This window comes from Dreissena polymorpha, chromosome 5, assembly GCF_020536995.1.
Source record: "Dreissena polymorpha isolate Duluth1 chromosome 5, UMN_Dpol_1.0, whole genome shotgun sequence".
Taxonomy (NCBI): domain Eukaryota; kingdom Metazoa; phylum Mollusca; class Bivalvia; order Myida; family Dreissenidae; genus Dreissena; species Dreissena polymorpha.
The window spans coordinates 46,815,068-46,836,701 of NC_068359.1; the positions used below are offsets into that span (position 1 = coordinate 46,815,068).

Genomic DNA, 21,634 nt, shown 5'->3' on the forward strand with positions numbered 1-21,634 from the left:
AGGAAATTAATTGCGCATGCGTAACCTTTAAGAGGGGCCGCCATCTTGTTTTCTAAAGTAGTTCCAAATCCAATATGACGGCCGCCTTCGTACATCAGAGAGACGGTTTGGTGTAGCCCACTGTCCGAAGTGTTCAGATTGACCTTTTTCAGTGCAATGGTTTACTATAGTCTTCAAGTTAATCATATTTCAGGGATTCAGTAGTGAACACCTGTTCATGCCCTATAATTATCTCCGAAAGATAACGTCCGGATAATAAAAAATAGTGTAAAACATGCCTTCCTGTCAACTATGTAACATTCTATAATAAGGGAGACCACTGCGTAGGAGAGTCTGTAACCATCTGTGAGTTACCTCCGTTTTTGTTAAAATTGTCATTGTTTTACAGCGTGCGCCAATTTGTACCGATTTTAAAAAGAAGAAACTTGTACCTATATTAAGTCAGGTTAAATTAAAAGATTCCTCGAACAAATCTTACTGGACAAGATGATTGCAGCATTTTTGGTTCGTGTCGATGGCTTGCTGCGTTGCAAGTAAGTAAATTAGTCAGTTACCATAATTTCGGACAAATAGTTACCGGACCTTTAGAAAGTGTATTCCAGTGACATTCAGTAACATGAATTTCGGGGCTTTGAAACACTTCTAGAAGGACTCTGTTTGACAGTTTAAGGTACTCTGTGTATGGAAATAGCAATCAAAATGATGGGCAAAGGTGTTCTTCTTAAAACAAATTTCAGAGAATATTTCTACACAAGTAAATGTTAAATGCTAATATAATGTCAAGCACATGTTGTGTTATGTTTTTAATATAAAAAGGTCACATTCAGGGCCCTCAATCAATTTTAGGGGAAGCGGTTTGCTACCCATAGCAGGGGGAATTTTCGCGGCATTTTCCTTTTTTGGGGGATTTTTTGCTTACTCTCTAATTTTTACATTTTTACATGTTTGCACTATATTCATTGCTTTTTTCATAATTAAGTATGTTTGACAAGATTAAATTAAAATAGAATTGAGATATAATAATCATGAGGCACATCTATCTATAAAAAAAAAATATTTTTTTTAGGGGGCATTTTTCCCCCAAAAAGGGGAAAAAAGTATACTTTTCAGGTGGGGGAATGCGGCCGAATTTCGGCCGTGAATTTGACAGATTGAGGGCCCTGACATTGAATAAGCTCCTTATAGATCTTGAATAATAACATTAACAGTGTTTTTCCTCTTTATAAAACGATACCTTTCCCAATGTGATTTGTTATGCCCCCCTTCGAAGCACATGTCGGTCTGTCATTTTTTTTAACATCTTATAAATTACCACACCCCACATTATACCCCCTCTCACTCCCCCCTACCCCCCACCCCCCCCCCTAATTTTTTTTTTTAAACATCTAATAAATATCCACACCCCACATTATAACCCCCTCTCACCCCCCACCCCCCTACCCCCCCCACCCCCACAATTTTTTTTAACATCTAATAAATTAACCCCACCCCACATTATACCCCCCTCTCACCCCCCCCCCCCTTACCCCCCCACCCACCCCCCTCCCTCCCAAATTTTTTTTTTAAACATTTAATAAATTACCACACCCCACATTATACCCCCCTCTCACCCCTACCCCCCCCCCCCACCCCCCCCAATTATTTTTTTTAAACATCTAATAAATTACCACACCCCACATTATACCCCCCTCTCACTCCCCCCTATCCCCCCCTACCACCCCACACCCCCCAAATTTTTTTATTTTTTTTAACATCTAATTAATTACCACACCCCACATTATACCCCCTCTCTCCCTCACTCACTCCCCCTACCCCCCCACCCCCCCCCCCAATTTTTGTTTTTAAACATCCAATAAATTACCACACCTCACATTATACCCCCTCTCGCCCCCATCCCCCCTACCCCCCCACCCCCCGCAATTTTTTTTGTTTTGTCTAAACATCTAATAAATTACCACACCCCACATTATACCCCCCTCTCACTCCCCCCCTACCCCCCCATTTTTTTTTACACACCCCACATTATACCCCCCTCTCACCCCCCCTACCCCCCCCCCCCCAAATTTTTTTTATATATTTTTTTTTTCCTTTTTTTATTTTGAAAGATCGTCTAATAAATTATTGAATATGAACAATTTCCCCATGACGTCTTATGTTATACTGTCAAGCACTCGAATAGTCAAGCACGCTGTCCTCTGACAGCTATTGTTAGGTCACAAGGTCAAAGGTCAAGGTCACAGTGACTCGAAATAGTAAAATAGTTTCCGGATGATAACTCAAGAATGCTTACGCCTAGGATCATGAAACTTCATAGGTACATTGATGTACTGGCAGATGACCCCTAATGATTTTCAGGTCACTAGGTCAAAGGTCAAGGTCACAGTCACTCGAAAGAGTACAATGGTTTCCGGATGATATCTGACATTAGGTCAAAGGTCAAGGTCACAGTGACAAAAAACGTATTCACACAATGGCTGCCTCTACAACTGACAGCCCATATGGGGGGCATGCATGTTTTACAAACAGCCCTTGTTGACTATTTGTTCCGATTTGAAATTTAACATTTCCTCTACAGAGAAAAAAATAAAGAAAGAAAGCTTTTATTTCATGTTGAGAAGCGTTATTAGATCTTTACCTAATGTAGCCTGCAGCAGGGTAGTCTCGCGGTACATGAGGAATATTCACTTGCGTCTAAAAACAGGGTTTTTTTTGGCCCGATTTTATAGTCAAAATTCGGCTATGTTCCAAATCCCAAAAAGTATACTTTTTTCCCAAAATGTGGCAAAAAATTCCCCATTTCCAAAAAAAAAACAAAAAAAATAAAAATTTTTAGAAATAAATGTCTTATGCGTATTTTATCTCAATTTTAATTCAATTACATTAAACAAAGTATTATATGATTTCGTTCTTTTAATTTGAATGATTATAAAGAGTTATATCAAATTTAGTATTTCCCTAATCAGTTGACTTTTTGTGTGAAAAAAAGGCTAATTAATTTATGTTCCCAATTTCAAGAAAAATGCCAATAAAATTCCCAATTCCAAAGCCATGGGCTATCTTCCCAAAAAGTAGAAAAAAAACCTGAAAAACAATATTCATATATCAGATAAATGATTTAAAGTACAATCATATTTAACTTAACGTAATTGGATTACCGGTATTGCCCTTTTTATGATGAAATTCTTTCAATATTAACTGCGGTAGAAACAAAAACGACAACACTGTTGTTTATTTTTTTGCTCGGTAGATTCGCGTTAAATAGGATTAAATACGTTTTGAAGCTTCTAATAATTGCTTAACAATGTTATTTTCTGTTGGATCATTTACACCATTCATAGAATGAACCCATTTTATACTGTAGAACACAGATGAAACAACGTTGTTAGATTTTCCGTGATCCATTAATTGAGTCATGTACATTGCCACTGATATGGGTAAGGCTGGCATGGCGACTAATGAATTGTCTTCGCAGTAAGTTTTGAAATGTTCAAAAGAAGAATTATATTTCTTCACCGTATTGTCTGCTCTTGACTGCATCAAATATCCAGCCATTCTGTCCGCCATTTCGTCTCTGTGTTGCCCATGCAAACCTGCGTCCTCTAATCTCTCAGTCAGAGTTCCTCTCAAACCAATACCTGTCAAACATATGTGATATATGCATCAATACATGAATTATGGTATGCATCTTAATGCTATCATATCAAATGATAATCTAGTTTCGCCAAAACAACCGTTATTTCCCTTACCAGGAATCGTACAATCTCTTCCAATAATGTTACAATCTTTTACAAAATATCTAAATATGCCATCTAACGAAATAAGCATTGGCCAATAAGGCGAACTGACCCATTTTGGGACAACAAGGGTGCATTTTGCTTTCTCCGATATCATCTTATCGATACAGTTCGGAACCAGCCTAGGTGGTGGAACTAACCAATTTACATCGTTTCCCCAATATTGTACTAAGGCATCTACTGCCTCTGTTCCTGGAACCCACCATCGGGAATTAAACCTTCTGCATTTATTGTTTGCATGCGATGCAAATCTGTCAACTGAATGTTTACCCCATATGTTATCTAATGCTATAAAATGACATTTATCTATCTGCCAGTCGTCTGAATCGAAACATCGACTTAAATAGTCGCTCTTTTCATTATCTGCTCTTGGAATCCATTCCGGACATAATGATATCTTATTTTGATCACAAAACGTATTTAAATCTAAAGCTATGTCATGGATATCCATTTTTCGACTACCATTCAGTAATATAGATTTTACATTTTTATTGTCTGAATACACTTTTATGTACGAATTTTGTAAAGTATTTCCAAAAGTTTTAACAATTCTGTTAACTGCTTCCGCTTCCCGCCAAGTGGAGCTGCGTGATTTTTCTATATCAGACCAAATGCCAATTACTTCTACATCTTTAACCGCATTATCATCAAGCTTTATACAAAAAGGATAAATCTCGTCATCTGTGGTTTTACCATATACTCTACAAACCATCTCTGACAACCGTCTATTATCTTTACCGTCCTCTTCTACGGGCTTACCATATTCGCTATGGCTCCTTTGCGGGAGCCATGTGTTGCAATCTTTGTCCACTTCCGGGGACCAAATCATACCTTTTTTGCTCACTTCCGGGAGGCATCTTACTGAATCTGTGTCCACTTCCGGGGATAATAACATACCATTTCTGCTCACTTCCGGGAGCAATCTACTAGGCTCTATGTCCACTTCCGGGGACCATAGCATACGCTCTCTGCTCACTTCCGGGAGCAGTCTACTAGGCTCTATGTCCACTTCCGGGGACCATAGCATACGCTCTCTGCTCACTTCCGGGAGCAATCTACTAGGCTCTATGTCCACTTCCGGGGACCATAGCATACGCTCTCTGCTCACTTCCGGGAGCAATCTACTAGGCTCTATGTCCACTTCCGGGGACCATAGCATACGCTCTCTGCTCACTTCCGGGAGCAATCTACTAGTCTCCATGTCCACTTCTGGGGACAATAGCATAATCTTTCTGCTCACTTCCGGGAGCGATAACATACCTTTTATATCCGTATGCAAAGTTTTATCTTGAAAACCAACTTCCGGTGGATACGTGTCTTTACGTAATGTTACAACACAATTTGTTGTCTCATCTTCAGGACTCAGAGACCGTGAGTACATACCTTTACTCTGTTCGTCAAGTGAATACATTAAATTGCTCAAATTTTCTCGTTTATTTCCATGAAAGTCGTAGACTTGAATATCATTTTGTCTATCTACCTGAAAGCTACAACTTTCTATAAAACCTCCATAACCTGTGCTACTTGCATCAGCAAATATATTAAACAAACACACTTGATTGTGTTTGAAATATTTTCCACTGCTGTTTAATTTCCTAGCGTTTTCTTTCCAGAACGTAAGTTCGGAAATAGCTTGCTCTGTCACAATAATGGGAGCTCTCCAACTAGCTCTGGTATTTATGCAATTGAATAAATGTCTTGTTAACAACCTAACTTTATTTCCAACAACACTCTGAAGTGAAATTATCTGCCCTACAATACTAGCTACGAATCTTACTGGCACTGTTTTTTCTCTCGTTTGATGAATTTGATAGATCATCGAATCAATACTCTTTTCTAGTCTAGCCACTCTGTTTTCAGTAATGAACAACCGATTTGTATGCATATCGAGCACATGCCCTAGCCATTCTACTCTCTGAGAAGGAATCCAATTACATTTATCTTCGGCTAATAAAAACCCAAAATCTACCAGGGTATTTCTCGTAAATTCACTGGCACACAATGCTCTCTCATATACTACATTTCCGCCAATACCATCATCCAAAAACATAACTATTTTAAGTCCTTTTGATCTAAGTAATGCTACTACAACTCTAAGCAGTTTAGTAAATATATGACCGGCTGTTTTTATGCCGAATGGAAGCGAGTTAAACACATAATAACACTGTTTGCTATTGTCTTGATAGCTAAAACCTAAATATTTTCTATGCTCCATGAATATATCAATGTGATGATATGCTCCTTTAATATCGAAAGTAAATAAAAAGGAATTTTTCTCAAACAAAGTTTCAGCAACTTTAATGTCTTCAAATTTTACTTTAAACTGGTGCAAGTGTGGATTAATATACCTACAATCTAGAACTAATCGTGGCTTCCCTTTCTTATTAAATGCTACTGTAAGCGGATTAACAATATGTGGAATCTCGTTACATCTTGAAACAATACCTTTGTCTAATAAAGCTTTTATTTCGCTTTCTACAAATACGGAATTTACTCTCGCTGAGTAATTATTTTTCATCTGAGAATGTTCGGGTACAGTTATAAATGGAAGCTTGTACCCACCACTTACTACATCTAAAATATACTTACTATCAGTAGCCTCTTGCCACTTGGCCACGTGTGCCTTCAGTCTACTAACCGGAGAACTTCCGGTATCAATCTCTTTAATAGGATCCTTTAGATCAATTTCTGTGTTTACATGTTTAAGTACGATACCTTTTTCCGACGGAATAGGAACTACCCATTTTATGGATAGCGGTGTCCCAAACATAAAACTACTTATCTTATTGTTAGAGCTGCTTGCTGGACATTCAGCTGCCCCTTTCCAATGCCCCGGCTTGCCACAAGCGAAACACAGTCCTGGGCGTCTCAACGGCTGTCTCATCGACATCCCCTGGGTTGCATTGTTTTGTGCAACCATCGGCTTCCGATACGGCCCGTTGCGCGCGCCTCGTGATTTTTTCGATTTTTCCGCTTTTAACTTTTTGTTTGCCCGCGCCCATGCCCTGTACATCCTCTTTTCGTCTTCGGAGTCAGATGCCAGCGGGTTGGACTCGTATTCGCTTACGAACCTCCACCCCAACTCTGATTCGTCAGCTAAACGTATTAGCTTCTGTCGGTGAGCCACCATAGCTTTGACTGCAAATAGATTAATCTCATAAGACTCGTCAAACGATTAAACATAAATATATGTTATGTATATGACGCAATAAAGTAAATAGAATTATTTTCCAATACTGACCTTCCGCGATTTTGTTTCGCGTTTCTTCAATATTTCTATTCGACAACGAACTTTCTACTTCCTCTAATGCCAAATTTACTTTCGCATTATGCTTAAATTGCTCTTCACTTGATTTTCGTTTAAAAGATGGTATACCTGATACAATGTTCGAAATTTGAGTTAACTGAGTAACATTAGTTTTTGAACTTATCTTTTCTACAATGCGTTCCAGGTCATGAAGCATTGCATTCTTATGTTCAGTTAAAGAAGATTTCAACTTTTCATCGACTATTTCGCTGATCAGGTGTATATGTTCCTCCATTTTCGGTGCACGATCTTGCCACGTTGACGCCTTCGCTAGAACTGATTTCTATCGCTATCTATTTCTATAAATAGCAATACACAAAACAAACTCGCAAAACCGGTTTGTTTTCTCATGTCCGTCAGGACAAAAGTACTCCGCTATACGATGTAACGCGGAGTACTATAATTCCCAAAATGTGGCAAAAAATTCCCCATTTCCAAAAAAAACAAAAAAAATATTTTTTTTTAGAACTAAATGTCTTATGCGTATTTTATCTCAATTTTAATTCAATTACATTTAACAAAGTATTATATGATTTCGTTCTTTTAATTTGAATGATTATAAAGAGTTATATCAAATTTAGTATTTCCCTAATCAGTTGACTTTTTGTGTGAAAAAAAGGCTAATTAATTTATGTTCCCAATTTCAAGAAAAATGCCAATAAAATTCCCAATTCCAAAGCCATGGGCTATCTTCCCAAAAAGTAGAAAAAAAAACCTGAAAAACAATATTCATATATCAGATAAATGATTTAAAGTACAATCATATTTAACTTAACGTAATTGGATTACCGGTATTGCCCTTTTTATGATGAAATTCTTTCAATATTAACTGCGGTAGAAACAAAAACGACAACACTGTTGTTTATTTTTTTGCTCGGTAGATTCGCGTTAAATAGGATTAACAGCACGCATATTAAAATAAACAAAAACAAAAATCTAACATACCATTCAAAGTAGCAATCAATAACATATATAACAATTTAAATATATGGAATTTAAGACATCAAGTAAAATAAATATCACAGTTTCAAATTTTGTTATAGTCTGAGTTTTACAACATATAATTACCAAAAATCAATTCATACTGGCAGCATGAAATGTTTTCGGTCAGATTTGACAAGAAGGTCATGAAGGTTTGTTTACAAACAAAATCCATTGGACCCTAATGAAATACCACGAGTTAACCCATACCGCGCGTTAACCGGGTTTAAGTATAATTGCCATGTGGAGTCACGAAATTTCGTTATTGTGGTAACATGCGTTTTGTGCTGATTGGTAAACAGTGATGAAATTCTAAAAGAATGATATTAAGCATTTCATTATGCTTAAATTGATGTTAGTTTTCCAACTTACAGGTAGGTGTTACCTGTTTGTTCATTGAGTTAATGTATCATAGCAAATATAAAGATAGTCTTTCATTAAAGAACTGTTGTTTTTTTTTCTACTCAAGCAGCCTTATCATCTGTAACCTTTAAAACCAAAACCTCATCTTAACCTGTATCTGCATAATTGTATGTAAGAAATGAAAGAAGTGCTTTAGCCAAGTTCAAGTGCAGTGTAGCACCCTTAAAATTTGAAACTGGTCATTACCAAGAAATTGTCTTAAAACAACGAACTTGTTTTTATTGTAAAACTATGGTGGAAGACGAAACTCATGTTTTACTCCAATGTCTACTGTACAACACCTTGAGAAATGAAATTGTATTAAAAGCGACATCCATCAATAATGATTTCTATTCATTGTCAGTGCCTGATAAGATTTCATTCCTACTCTCCGATGAAAATATGGTAAAATATAGTGCCAAAACCTGTCATGAAATACTAAGATTGAGACACAACTACATTTATAACTAATGAATATTGATTTTGTATTATTATGTTACTGTTATGCCGGAGATTTAGTGTTTGAGACGCAGTTCCTCGTTGATTGGGGAAGACACGCAAAGGCAACTCACAAAGTGTTTATTAGTTATGTGTTTATTTTCACAAAGTATTTTAACCGCAATGATAACAAAAGTCCATAACACAGTTCTGACACACAGTTTTAATTATTAAGTTAAATAAATGTTTTATTTGAATGTTTTCCTATAATTTTTAATGAAGTATATCACACAGAAAATCACAAAGTCAATTGTCACACAGTAAGGCTAAAGTCTATATATTTTTCATGTTCAATATTCTTCAGTTTTATATCAAATTTCTAAACAGTTGTCTAGACCATAGTGAATGGCTTGATATTTATTTAGCAATCAAGAATATCAATTTAAGAATATAAAGTTGTTATTAGCTTAGAATGCTTGGGTATTATGGGATAACGTTATGTAACATAAGCTGTCATTGTTTGCTTAAAGCTAATGGCTTGAAATTATGATGGCTGGGTATTATTAACAATATCATGTACAACTGGCCGCATGTATCTTTAATAACAGCACTGCAAATGTAACTATTTTACTTTTAAATTGAAACTAAATTATATTTAAACTTAGCAGTTAAAAACATGTTGTATTAACATATATCTTTAAACTAAAACTAAATAACACTTACATATTATAACTAAATAATATTTAACTTTAATAAAAATATTGATCAATCATTATGTAATTTGGGGTGCATAACAATTCCCCCTTCTCCATTAACTTTGGTCCCCAAACTTTAAAAGTGGTTGTCATTAATTCTATTAGAAAACTCACAAAAATTTGTATGTTACAAATTTGTTGAAAATACACATTTTAAATTTTGTACATATTTAAAATTTACTTGCCAAGCAGAACGCACTGAAATGTTCACAGGATTGGCAAATAGAGCAGTGTGCGAGACGAGTGCTGGACATCGGCCTGCATGATGATGGACACTACTCTGGCATCCGGGGCAGAAGAAGTGCTTGCTAAGCCGTCTCTGTTGGTTCCGTGCTGTCCGTTCTTCCGAATAAATCAGTTCTTCGCACAAATAAGTGCTCAGTTTTTGTAAATCTGCTTGTGTTACACTGTAGAGGTTGTTTTCATTGATTGATTTTTGAAGCTCAGTTGTTATTGAATCTAATTTGTCCTTTAGTTTAACATTTTCTTCTTGCATGTCCAAATTTTGTTTCATTGCGTTATTCAAAAATTCCCTCATGCGAATTATATTTGATTTTTCAGTTTCTTTTGCTTGTTTTAATTCCAAATTTAGTGACTATAGTTGAAACATTGTTCTCAATTATACATTCTAGATTCTTGATTTGAACATGTGAATTATCTTTACGGATTACTTTGTTTGACAAACTAACCTTCTTGATGATGCTATTTGATACATTATGTTTTACGAGTTCATCATTGCTGATTGGATGGAATGGAAGCATGTTGAGTTCGTTTTCCATTCCAGCATTTTTCATTTCTTCTTTGGTGGTCTGTAGTGTTTGCATTTGCTGTATTTCTTTTAGTTCTATCACACAGTTGGTGTTTTTTTATTTGTTTGATTTGTACTGGTTCCTTTGATTGCATCACACAGTTAAACTGATTTGTTTTCATTGTCCTAGACTTCGTAGTTGTTTTGTTTTGCTGTAGTTCTGTTGTTTTGCAACATCCAGCAGAGTGCCCATAGTTTCGGCACTTGTAGCAAATTCTGGACAGTGCCTTGCAGTAATGTCTCCCATGGAACTGCAGGTCTCCACATCTCCAACATGACACACTCTCATGATGGGGAATATTCCTTGCGGGTAGCTCTTTTGGCTCTGACCTCGCAGGGTTCAAACTCATGAGGTACTGCCTGTCCATGTAGGTTACAGGGCTTCCTCTTCTGTGGCTGGACACTTTTGGTCTGTTGCTCACATGAGTATCCATTTTCGCTCGGCTGTTGTGAGAGGGTACTGGGATCGTTACCACTTTGCTACTCCACCAAACTGTTATGCCGGAGATTTAGTGTTTGAGACGCAGTTCCTCGTTGATTGGGGAAGACACGCAAAGGCAACTCACAAAGTGTTTATTAGTTATGTGTTTATTTTCACAAAGTATTTTAACCGCAATGATAACACAAAAGTCCATAACACAGTTCTGACACACAGTTTTATTTATTAAGTTAAATAAATGTTTTATTTGAATGTTTTCCTATAATTTTTAATGAAGTATATCACACAGAAAATCACAAAGTCAATTGTCACACAGAAAGGCTAAAGTCTTTATATTTTTCATGTTCAATATTCTTCAGTTTTATATCAAATTTCTAAACAGTTGTCTAGACCATAGTGAATGGCTTGATATTTATTTAGCAATCAAGAATATCAATTTAAGAATATAAAGTTGTTATTAGCTTAGAATGCTTGGGTATTATGGGATAACATTATGTAACATAAGCTGTCATTGTTTGCTTAAAGCTAATGGCTTGAAATTATGATGACTGGGTATTATTAACAATATCATGTACAACTGGCCGCATTAATCTTTAATAACAGCATTGCAAATGTAACTATTTTACTTTTAAATTGAAACTAAATTATATTTAAACTTAGCAGTTAAAAACATGTTGTATTAACATATAACTTTAAACTAAAACTAAATAACACTTACATATTATAACTAAATAATATTTAACTTTAATAAAAATATTGATCCAGCATTATGTAATTTGGGGTGCATAACATTACTGTGCATATTATATATTTATATGTATATATAAGTGTGTATATGTTGTACATACAAACGTAGATAAATGTTTTATTTATTAGTTTACCTATGCTTTTATTGTTTAGTTATATCGTTTTATATGACATAGGTTCATACATTTTACAGTCTCTCATAACTCTATTCAGGGTTTTTTCAGCACTGTCTGCGCCTCCGGAAAACGGAGGCGATCCCAAAGCAAACGGACCCGATCCCAAACCGAAATAAAAAAAAAAGTTCCCAATTTCTAAATTGTTTTTTTATAGAAAGAAGTGTCTTTTGACCTATGATTATTAGATTATTAATGTTCCAAATCGTCCAGCTGATGTGTATCATACCAACTAGCACTTCTGTGGTTGAGCGAGGATTCAGCACCATGAACCTGCTGTGCTCCCCATTACGCAGCACATTCACACAAACCAAACTTACTCATCTGATGCTTACCTGCATTGAAGGTCTAAACCTGAATGACAAAACATTGGAGGAGCTGTGTGATGCTTTCAAAAACAGAGAGCAGAGAAAAATTATGCTGTAACTTGTGTGACTAACCAGTGTTTGGTTTGGTCAAAAATATCTGCTATAAGTTTTTGACTGTACAGTTCTTATTTCAGAGTGTAACTGTAACTGAAAAACAAAATTGCAGTACTTGAATAAACGTTGAACATGCCCAATATTGCATGTGTTTATATAAAGAAGACAAAATAACAAATGAAAATAAATTTATTTGTTAAACCACTGACTTATTTAAGCATGATAAATTCACAATGTTTTCCCAAAATGAGCCGTTTCATCGAAGCAAAAATTCCCAAAATGGACAATTTTGTCGATAACAAATTCCCAATTTGGTCAGACTCCTTTTCCCAAAATAGGCAGAAAAACCCCTGCTATAAGAGTGGTTTTATACATGAACTTGTTTAATTTTCTACATGTTTTATATACCATGAATGTATAAAAGTGAGACTCAAATAAACTTTCTGTCTGTCTGTCTGTATGTAGGTAACCTAGAAAGACTACACCATAAGTGGCCGCTAGTAGCAAAAAAACTTGTTGAAGCCAGAGACAGCCCAGCTGACATCTGTTAGCCATGTCCCACTCATTTGCCCTCGTTGATGATGCAGTGCGGTCGGTAAACACAATGGATGACTACTTCAATGTTGGGATGGATATCTGCACCGACATTGGGCTCGAATTCATGGAAAATGGTACATGTTTATACTGTTAATAATTAATATAAATGAAAGATATATATATATATAACACTTCCATAAAAATAAAGTCATCTATTTTACTGGTGTCAGTTAGGTCTCGTTTATAGTTTACCAAACATCCAGAAGATTCACAGGATAAATGCTTGTGGTAGTCCGCACAGGCTAATCAGGGACGACACTTTCCGCCAAAACTGGATTTTTTGTTAAGAAGATACTTTCTTTAAACAGAAACTATCATAAAAGCGGAAAGTGTTGTCCCTGATTAGCCTGTGCAGACTGCACAGCCTAATCTGGGACGACACTTTACGCACATGCATTAAACCCCCTTTTTCACAGAGCACGGCCCATATCAGTATGTAATAGAAAGGTCATTTGCAGTAAAGACTCTCAGCCATTTGTCAATAACATGCTTTTACAATTTACTATTTAGCTGTACTTATCCATATGCTTAATTATCTTTGGTGGTGATTTAACAGTTTGGATTTTATTGAAAAATGATTATGCTGCAGGAAAACAGGTCTAAACCCTTTCTCGCTCAGAAGGAAAGTAAAATTGGCTATATGCAACCAGCTTAAAACCAGAACAGCCTATGAGTTACTCTATTTATTATATTAAGGTTTTATGTTTTTTGCTGCTCGTCTGTATCTTATGGTTTAAAATGAAGTCTTTTAAACTTAAACCTTATAGAGAGGGCTTTAATTTAATAAGATTTTCTAAGGGACTACAAACATGTCAAAGTAGTATCTAAGTGGTAAAGGATAGATGGAATTGAAAACACAGAGGTTTTTCTGCTATGTAAAAAGGCCGTAAAACAGACCTGGTCCCAAAGCAAGCGGACCCGATCCCAAACCGAAACAATAAAAAAAATCCCCCCCCCTTTTTTTTTAAAGAAAGATGTCTCTTATGACTTATGATTATAAGACTCCATAGCTCAACTTTATTTTTTAAGCATCCTACAAAATATACACCTTTAATTTAGTCCTTTTTGTTAATAATTATTCCCAAATGTGCCACTTTTATTGAATAAAAAAATCCCAATTTGACAAGACTCCTTTTCCCAAAATGGCTAGAAAACTCCCTAAAACATGGTTTTCTTTCAGCCAAACCAGAAGATGACACCAGTTCATGCATACACAAATTCAAAGATGTTATGATTAAACTGGTGAACATGAATAATGAGGTACAGGCCCTGAAAACTGCAGTGGAGGAAGTCAAAGCTAGGGTATTCACTTGTGTTATTACTGGGATATATTTTGTTTTACTCTTGTTGATCATATCCAGCAGGGATAACAGTAAATAGACGCAAAATAATAATATATAAGAAAATGTTGTCCATCTAATTCATTTTTTGTATGTTGTTTACGATTGAAAAATAAGTAATTACAGTTTTTACTAAAGAAATATGTTTACCATTGGCACTGATGAAAAGACAAGTGCACATAAATTATACAGTATTGTATGAAAATACTATAATTCAAATAAGGTTGTTTTGGGGCCAACAAAACCATTTTAGTAAGTTAGTGAGCTTTTTTATCTGTCATATGTAAATGTCCACCTGAAATTTTGTAGCTGGGTATTTTGATCAGTAGACAATGCCCCCCCCCCCCCCCCCCAAAAACAAAACAAAAAAAACAACAACAACCAAAACACACACACACAAAAACCAAAAACACGTCCTTTTAACTTAACTTGACGTAATTAAACTAGTGTTTAGTGTTAATCTCATGTAATCCTAGCTTGACATAACTTCATTTATACACTTGGAGACTTTTCTAATGCATCACTTGATCATATCAATATAGCTCCCTTATTTTTGAATGGCTTGTGTTGAAATTTGGACCAAGAATAATTCAACACATATCTGATAATTCCTGAAAATTTATTTGAAATTGAAAAACAACAAAATATAAAACTTAACAAATTAAAAACGTCACTTCAAAAGTCAAATTCGCAAACTCGTACAACGTTCAATAATAACAATGTGAAAAGTAAAACGCAAAAACATACATGTCTTAATAACTGGCCGGCTTGCAACACGCCGATTGAGACGTTTCGCTCCTGAATATTCATACAAGCCATATTGATTTTCTTTGATAAATGTTATGTTTTTCTTTAGTAAAAACTTACCTGGAATTATGAAATTGAAATTAAATTGGAATAACATGTATATCGCCTTTTACTACATTTGGTGATTTTTCTAACGCAACACTTAAAACTTACATATCTCAGTAATGAGTAAATATTTTTATTTAAAATTGCACATGTGATCATTTGACAACAATATGTGCAATCTAACGATAAAATCATTCATCCGTGACGATCGGACTCTTTAGCAAGTGGGAAAGGTAGCCTGCAAAAAGCAAAATGCACGATTGCGCTCCTGAATATTCATAGGAGCTATATTGTTTTGTAAATTAATTTTATGTTTTCCTTGTGTAAGAACTCACCTAAAATAATTAAATTGAAATAAAACGAGAATTAAATTGCGTTTCAACATTTCTACATGCAAAAATATGGAACCACACCTACCCCACGTGCTAAAGCGTCCAATTGTCATGGATGAATGGTTTTATCGTGAGCTTGCATAGAAATTGTAGCCAAATGATCGTATGTAAAATTTTAAATGAATATCTTTACTAATAACTGAGATATTCAAGTTTGAAAAGTGATGCGTTAGAAAAGTCCCCAAGTGTATAGATATGAATTTCATCAGCATGGGAACTTAATAATTTTTTGTTAACTGCTTTCCTAACGCCCATGTATGCAGGACCCAGAAAACAATGAAACCCTGGCTGAGGTGTTGGAAGCAAGGCTGGCTGTGTTGAAGTCAAACTTTCCAGATGCCCAATACCATGAGAAAGTCAAGGAATTCCAAGAGAAAATGTCCAAAGCTATGAAGCAAGGTCAGTGTGGTCATTTAGTTTAAACAATATTTATCTTATGAAATACACATTCAAGCATACAAAACAAGCATACATGGTACATTTGACATAATTACACATTTTTCATACATCAATATGACATTAAATAAAAAAAATTAAATGAGTAAAATAGCTGTGCAGATGCTAAAAAATAACTACCAGTATTTATTTGTATCTACCATTAAAACACATCTGCCTGCTTTGTGAAGAATACATTTTTGTGGGATTGGTATTTATGCCGTGACTCTTTGTTCACAATTTTACATTTAAAGAATATTTAGCTTACCTGAGCACAACGTGCTCATGGTAAGCTTGTGTGATCGCCTTTTGTCAACTATTATCTCATCAACTCTGTCCTTGATTTACAAGTTTTCTACTGGTCTATCATACTAACCTTGGTAGGTTGCTGTGGTGTAATGGATATGGTGTGCGCCTAGCGACCGGGAGGTCATTGGTTCGATCCCCCCTGTGGGAGCATTCTTTAGACCTCCCCAAAAGACACCGAAGTACTGGTTCTAGGGCCCAAGAAACAGAATCAAGAGCGTTTCAATAAGCCTGAGGCTTGCGATGCAATCGAGCTAAAATAAATAGGTTTAAAAGTAACCTTGCCTGTATTAAGTAACAGAACACCATTATTTTGTGTTGTGGCAGAGAGCTCCAGCAAGACTGGACAGGGAGAGATGGAGATTGAGGTATCCCAGGAGACCTTGACCTTCAAGTGTCCGTACACTGGGAAGGTCATGGAGTGTCCTATGCGCAACAAACACTGCGGCCATTCCTATGAGAAGGATGGCATCTTGCAGTACATCAAACAGAGGCAGAAGAAGGCTAAGTGAGACTTTTCACATAGGACCTGTTTTTAGCTCGGCTGTTTTCGGAGAAAACCCGAGGTATTGTCATAGCCAGCTCGTTGTGTCCATCGTCGTGTCTGCGTCGTGCTAAAACCTTAACATTTTGTCAAGGTTTTGAACATTGGCTCTAAAATCAAAGTGCTTCCACCTACAACTTTGAAACTTTATATGTAGCTTCACCTTGATGAGTTCTACACGCCACACCCATATTTGGGTCACTAGGTCAAAGGTCAAGGTCGCTGTGACCTAAAAAAAATAATTCTGACAAGCTTTCATTTCTTTAAAAATGCACCCGCAGCCGAGCGTGGCAACCGTTATGCGGTGCTCTTGTTTGGCCTTGCTGTGGGGAAAACGGGGTTAAATGTATGTGCTGATTCAATGGGCACAAGCTTATCAGGGACAACACTTTCCACTTTGACTAGATTTTAGTTTAAAAGAGACCTTTCTTTATACAAAAAATGACACTTGACACACATGCATTATGCCCCATTTTATCAGAGCTCGGCACATTTAGTATCCCATTATTTTTGCAGGCATGTGTCTTTAACTTGACCTTTCACTACTTGCACAAATGTTTGCATTGCCTTTATAGCTGTAACGATTTGGTTCGATGCATCGAAAAACCTGTTCAACGCCTCCGATTCGATTTCGATACCAATACGGCCAATTTAATTCGATTCACTGCAATCCCGATTGATCCGCATTTTAAACATTACTTTCCAAATCCGTCGTCTAAACTTTCTTGTCATTTGTAATACGTCTAGTGACTGGTCAGTAGCCAATATGGCATCCAATGAATGAATGAATACAATTCTGAGCATTACATCAGCCTGTAAAATGGCTTCTTAAACCACGCTGAAAGACGCACCGTCAAAATTAAAATCAAAACTATTGGAACATTTTGGGTTTCGCGAAGGTTCTGATGCAAAGGCAACTTGCAAAACGTGTTTCGTTGACGAAAGTTGAAATCAGTCAGTTGGTTTGTTTACTTAACTGTGTGCATTCTGTTAAGAAGTCAACTGGAAGTTGTTTATATACTTACATGTTTGTTTTTGTTTTGTTTTTCTGTTAAACACATGTGATAAAGTGTGCATTTTATGTTATTTAAGAATAACTCAACAGGAAGTTTTGTTCAAAGAATTTGTTACTTATAAAACAATGTGCGTTTTTAAATTTTATTTAAAAAATTAAACACTTTAAATGTACAACATAATAACTTAATCAGTTAATAACAAATACCAAACATATTAATTCGTGCCCTGGACAAACCAAACATAAATTAGTTTGCAAAATAAGCTGCAAATAGTTTAATTTGAATAGAATCAAAAATAATCGAATCGGACCATTTGGTATTGAAATCGAATCGAATGGAATGATGAATGAATCGTTACAGCTCTAATTGCCTTCAGTGTCTTCAAGATGCTCTGGTTCTGTTAAACAAGCAACATCTTTATATCTTTGTTCCTATTTTTTATATGAACTTGAAACTTCACACACATGTTTTGGGTAATTGTGTGGGGTCACTGACCACGTTCCATAAAACTTATCTGCAATTTAGCAGAATTTTTCCCCCTTTTCTACTTTGTTTTTAATTTAAACTTCTCACATGTGTTCAGAGTCATTTTGTCAGGTTACTGTCAAGTTCTCTAACGCTGACCTGCAATTTAACAAGATCATGCGTCCTTTTCTCCTGAAATATTTGGTTAAGGTAAATGTGCAACATTTTCATAACCTGGTTTCATGAACAGGTATTTTATTGAAACTTCACAAAATGTGTTTGGGATCATTATCGCTTAAAAGTTAAGGTCACATTTAACACTTGACGTTTGTTCATAGTCCATAGATCATATGATATGATGGTATAAGTAATAGACGATATTCATGTTGCTCTCGATTTTATTATTTTGCATCAGAAAATTTGTTTTCGTAATTTTTAGAACACAAAAACTATGACGCTTGCATAAGGTCAATGTCACCATTCTTTAAAGACCTTGTGTTCAGCATCAGTTACAAAGGACTGGTACTGGAAGATTCATCCTATGTTAACTGTTAACATTATGCCTGTCACCCAACTCTTTTCTTTGTCTAGTGACAAATATTGGGGACATGTATGTCCCTTTTCTATGTGTTACACATTTCTATATTGGTTTTTCATTAAATTAGAAATGTCATGTTTAAATCAAACTCCACTCATGTTAAGAATTGCTATTAGCAACACATTATTCCAATTCCATCTCAAGTGTTTACGGTATTTATAAATTGATAATTGGTGTTGCTAATTTGAGAATTCAAATTATATTTAAAAAAACAATAGTTTGTTTTGGCTTCTTGATTTCAAAAGTTTGTCAAAAATGCATTTATGAGTGACAATCAATTAGGCTTACCAGCTGGAACAGTCAAATCATTGACCAAATAGTTTTTAGATTTGCACGAACAAGGTGAACTTTATTTAAATAATACTAAGTTTTAATAAAATAAAAAATAAATATGAGCCTCTCTCTGTGAAATGGGGTTTAATGCATGTGCGTTAAGTGTCGTCCCAGATTAGCCTGTGCAGTCCGCACAGACCAATCAGGGGCGACACTTTCTGCCTAAACTGGATTTTTGCTAAGAGACTTTCTTGAAACGAAAAATATCATAAAAGCAAAAAGTGACGTCCCTGATTAGCCTGTGTGGACTGCACTGGCTAATCTGGGACTACGCTTAACACCCATGAATTAAACCCCCTTTTCACAGAGCCCATATATAGTTTTATACAGTAAAACATCCAGTCACGTTGTGTATTAAGGTCACTCACAGATTTATTAAAAAGAAAGGATTGTGATAGTAAAATTTTGTTATTAAGCTTACCTAGGAACGTTTAATTCTACATAAAATAATTTTTATTTAAACATTTTTTTCTCAGTCTGACAATTGCAAAATATTATTCAACTGTATATGATACCTGCTTTTTATGTAACTCGTTCTTGTTAATAATTACCTAGTAAAGAAACTGAGAGTGATGTGCCCCTTTGTGTTTCGCCAAGGATTGAATGTTTCTAAATTAAAAAAAAAAATTACCATGTGCTGTTATTTAATACTGAACAATAAAGCCATAACTGGGCCAATTTATTCTTTATCCAGTTTTGTGTGTGCGACAAATTTGGGTGCCTTATTTTGCCCCATTCTCAATATCAAAAAATATATATTCCTCAAATGACTGCCTAAAATTTCCAATTGAAGGTTTCCAAAAACAACCTTTTTTGTGTAAATAAAATGCAACATTTAGTTTTTTTTCCCTATGCAGCTCTTTATGGGTTTAACCTTAGTGAATATAATATTGAAAACACATATGCAATGTATGATGTGTTTAATGAAAAATATTTGTCATAAAAAAAATACACCAATTTTAGTCAAAACAACACAATTTCTTCCAATCTAAAGAGCCCCATGCTCCATTCCCGCAATGGTGGGGGATAAAAATGTTAATTCACAAGTCATTTCCTTGCAGGTGCCCAGTGGTCGGGTGTGCCAATGAGAAGCCCATCGTGCAAGAGGACCTCGTAGAAAATAGGGAACTCAAGCGTCACATCGAACGCAAAATAAAGTCTCAGTGAAGAGGATTTTCGGACACGGTCATTCGTGCCTTCCTGCTTTGTTATTTGTGAACATTTTAACCTTGTTCTGGGAAAATAGGGTTAAATACATGTGTGTAAAGTATTGTTCAGTCTGCAAAGAATAATAAGTGACGACGCTTTCTGCCTAAACTTGATTTTCTCTTAGAAAAGTCTTCTTTTAAACAAAAAAAGCCAAAACAGTGGCAAGTGTCGTCCATGACTGGCCATGATAAGCATGCACAGGCTAGTCTGGGACGATAGTTTACGCACATGCATTAAGCCCAGTGTTTTCGGAACGAGGCTTGTGTTTTTACTTGTTTAACCGTTGAACTGACCAAGAGGTATTCTCTGTCGTTGTCTATTGCATAACATGTGTCATTCATGATAGGATTTGAAATAAAAGGGCACAAATCCTCAACACGTTAGTTGATTAGTCAGAACCATCCGTGATTGATAAATCAATTAGAGTAAATATGTGTGTATGTGGCATTGTATTATTTGTGATTAATTAATCAATAAGACTTAATACAGGTGTATGTGGAATTGTATTATTTGTGATTAATTAATCAATTAGACTTAAAATGTTGACTTGTATTATTTGTAATTAATTAATCAGTTAGACTTTCTATATTTAATTTAATAATTCTTGATTAATTAATAAAATAAAAAAAAGGTTTAAATCTACATACACACAAATATTTTAGAGAATACAGTTTTGTTAGTATCAAAGAAATGTACATTTTTTATGCCCCCGAAGGAGGGCATATAGTGATTGGAGCGTCCGTCCGTCTGTCCTTCAGTCACACTTTGCATTTTGGTTTCGAAAAATGCTCATAACTTCAATGTCCCTTCACATACCAACTTGATATTTGGCATGCATGTGTATCTCATAGAGCTGCACATTTTGAGTGGTGAAAGGTCAAGGTCATCCTTCAAGGTCAAAGGTCAAAAGCCATGTATCAAAGCGGCTTAGTAGCGGGCATTGTGTTTTTGACAAACACATCTCTTTTTTTTATCTGTTTGTCAACATCATATCATGTCTCAGGTTCTATTCGTCAGGATTATTTGCTTTAATGATTCATGAGCACATCACCAATATTTGAGCCTTGTACTGGGAAAAAGGGGCTTAATGCATGTGTGTAAAGTGTTGTCACAGATTTAACCGGTGCAGTATGCACAGGCTTATCATGGACTACATTTCCGCCTTAACTGGATTTTTGCTAAGAAGAGACGTCCTTCAGCAAAAAAATACAATAAAATCGGAAAGTGTCGTCACTGATTTGCCTGTGAAGACTGCACAGGCTAATATGGGTGTAAACTTTA

General features: G+C 35.6%; 3 protein-coding genes across 10 annotated transcripts in view; 2 read left to right on the forward strand and 1 right to left on the reverse strand.

Annotated features, from left to right (window-relative positions):
• The window catches only part of LOC127880730 (E3 SUMO-protein ligase NSE2-like), a 97,558-nt gene extending 76,829 nt beyond the window's left edge, over positions 1 to 20,729 (forward strand). For both annotated transcript variants that reach the window (XR_008049715.1, XR_008049716.1), the window contains exon 7: positions 20,653 to 20,729. The gene's annotated coding sequence lies outside the window, so the exon portion shown is untranslated. The remainder of the gene's footprint in view (positions 1 to 20,652) is intronic.
• LOC127880727 (centromere protein P-like) overlaps positions 1 to 21,634 on the reverse strand; it is a 128,699-nt gene that overhangs the window by 60,752 nt on the left and 46,313 nt on the right. The window lies entirely within an intron of this gene.
• On the forward strand, positions 374 to 20,422 carry LOC127880729 (E3 SUMO-protein ligase NSE2-like). The gene is made up of 6 exons (XM_052428095.1): positions 374 to 533; positions 12,732 to 12,937; positions 14,044 to 14,165; positions 15,711 to 15,846; positions 16,516 to 16,696; positions 20,206 to 20,422. Exons 2-6 carry the CDS (start codon positions 12,820 to 12,822, stop codon positions 20,309 to 20,311), a joined length of 663 nt encoding a protein of 220 aa, XP_052284055.1. The 5' UTR covers positions 374 to 533; positions 12,732 to 12,819; the 3' UTR covers positions 20,312 to 20,422.

Bases quoted from the DNA above. Each gene is read 5' to 3' on its own strand.
- LOC127880729 (XM_052428095.1), top strand. From the start codon at position 12,820: ATGTCCCACTCATTTGCCCTCGTTGATGATGCAGTGCGGTCGGTAAAC. The intron at 12,938-14,043 runs GTACATGTTTAT...GTTTTCTTTCAG, and splicing joins GCTCGAATTCATGGAAAATG to CCAAACCAGAAGATGACACC. The intron at 16,697-20,205 runs GTGAGACTTTTC...ATTTCCTTGCAG, and splicing joins CAGAGGCAGAAGAAGGCTAA to GTGCCCAGTGGTCGGGTGTG.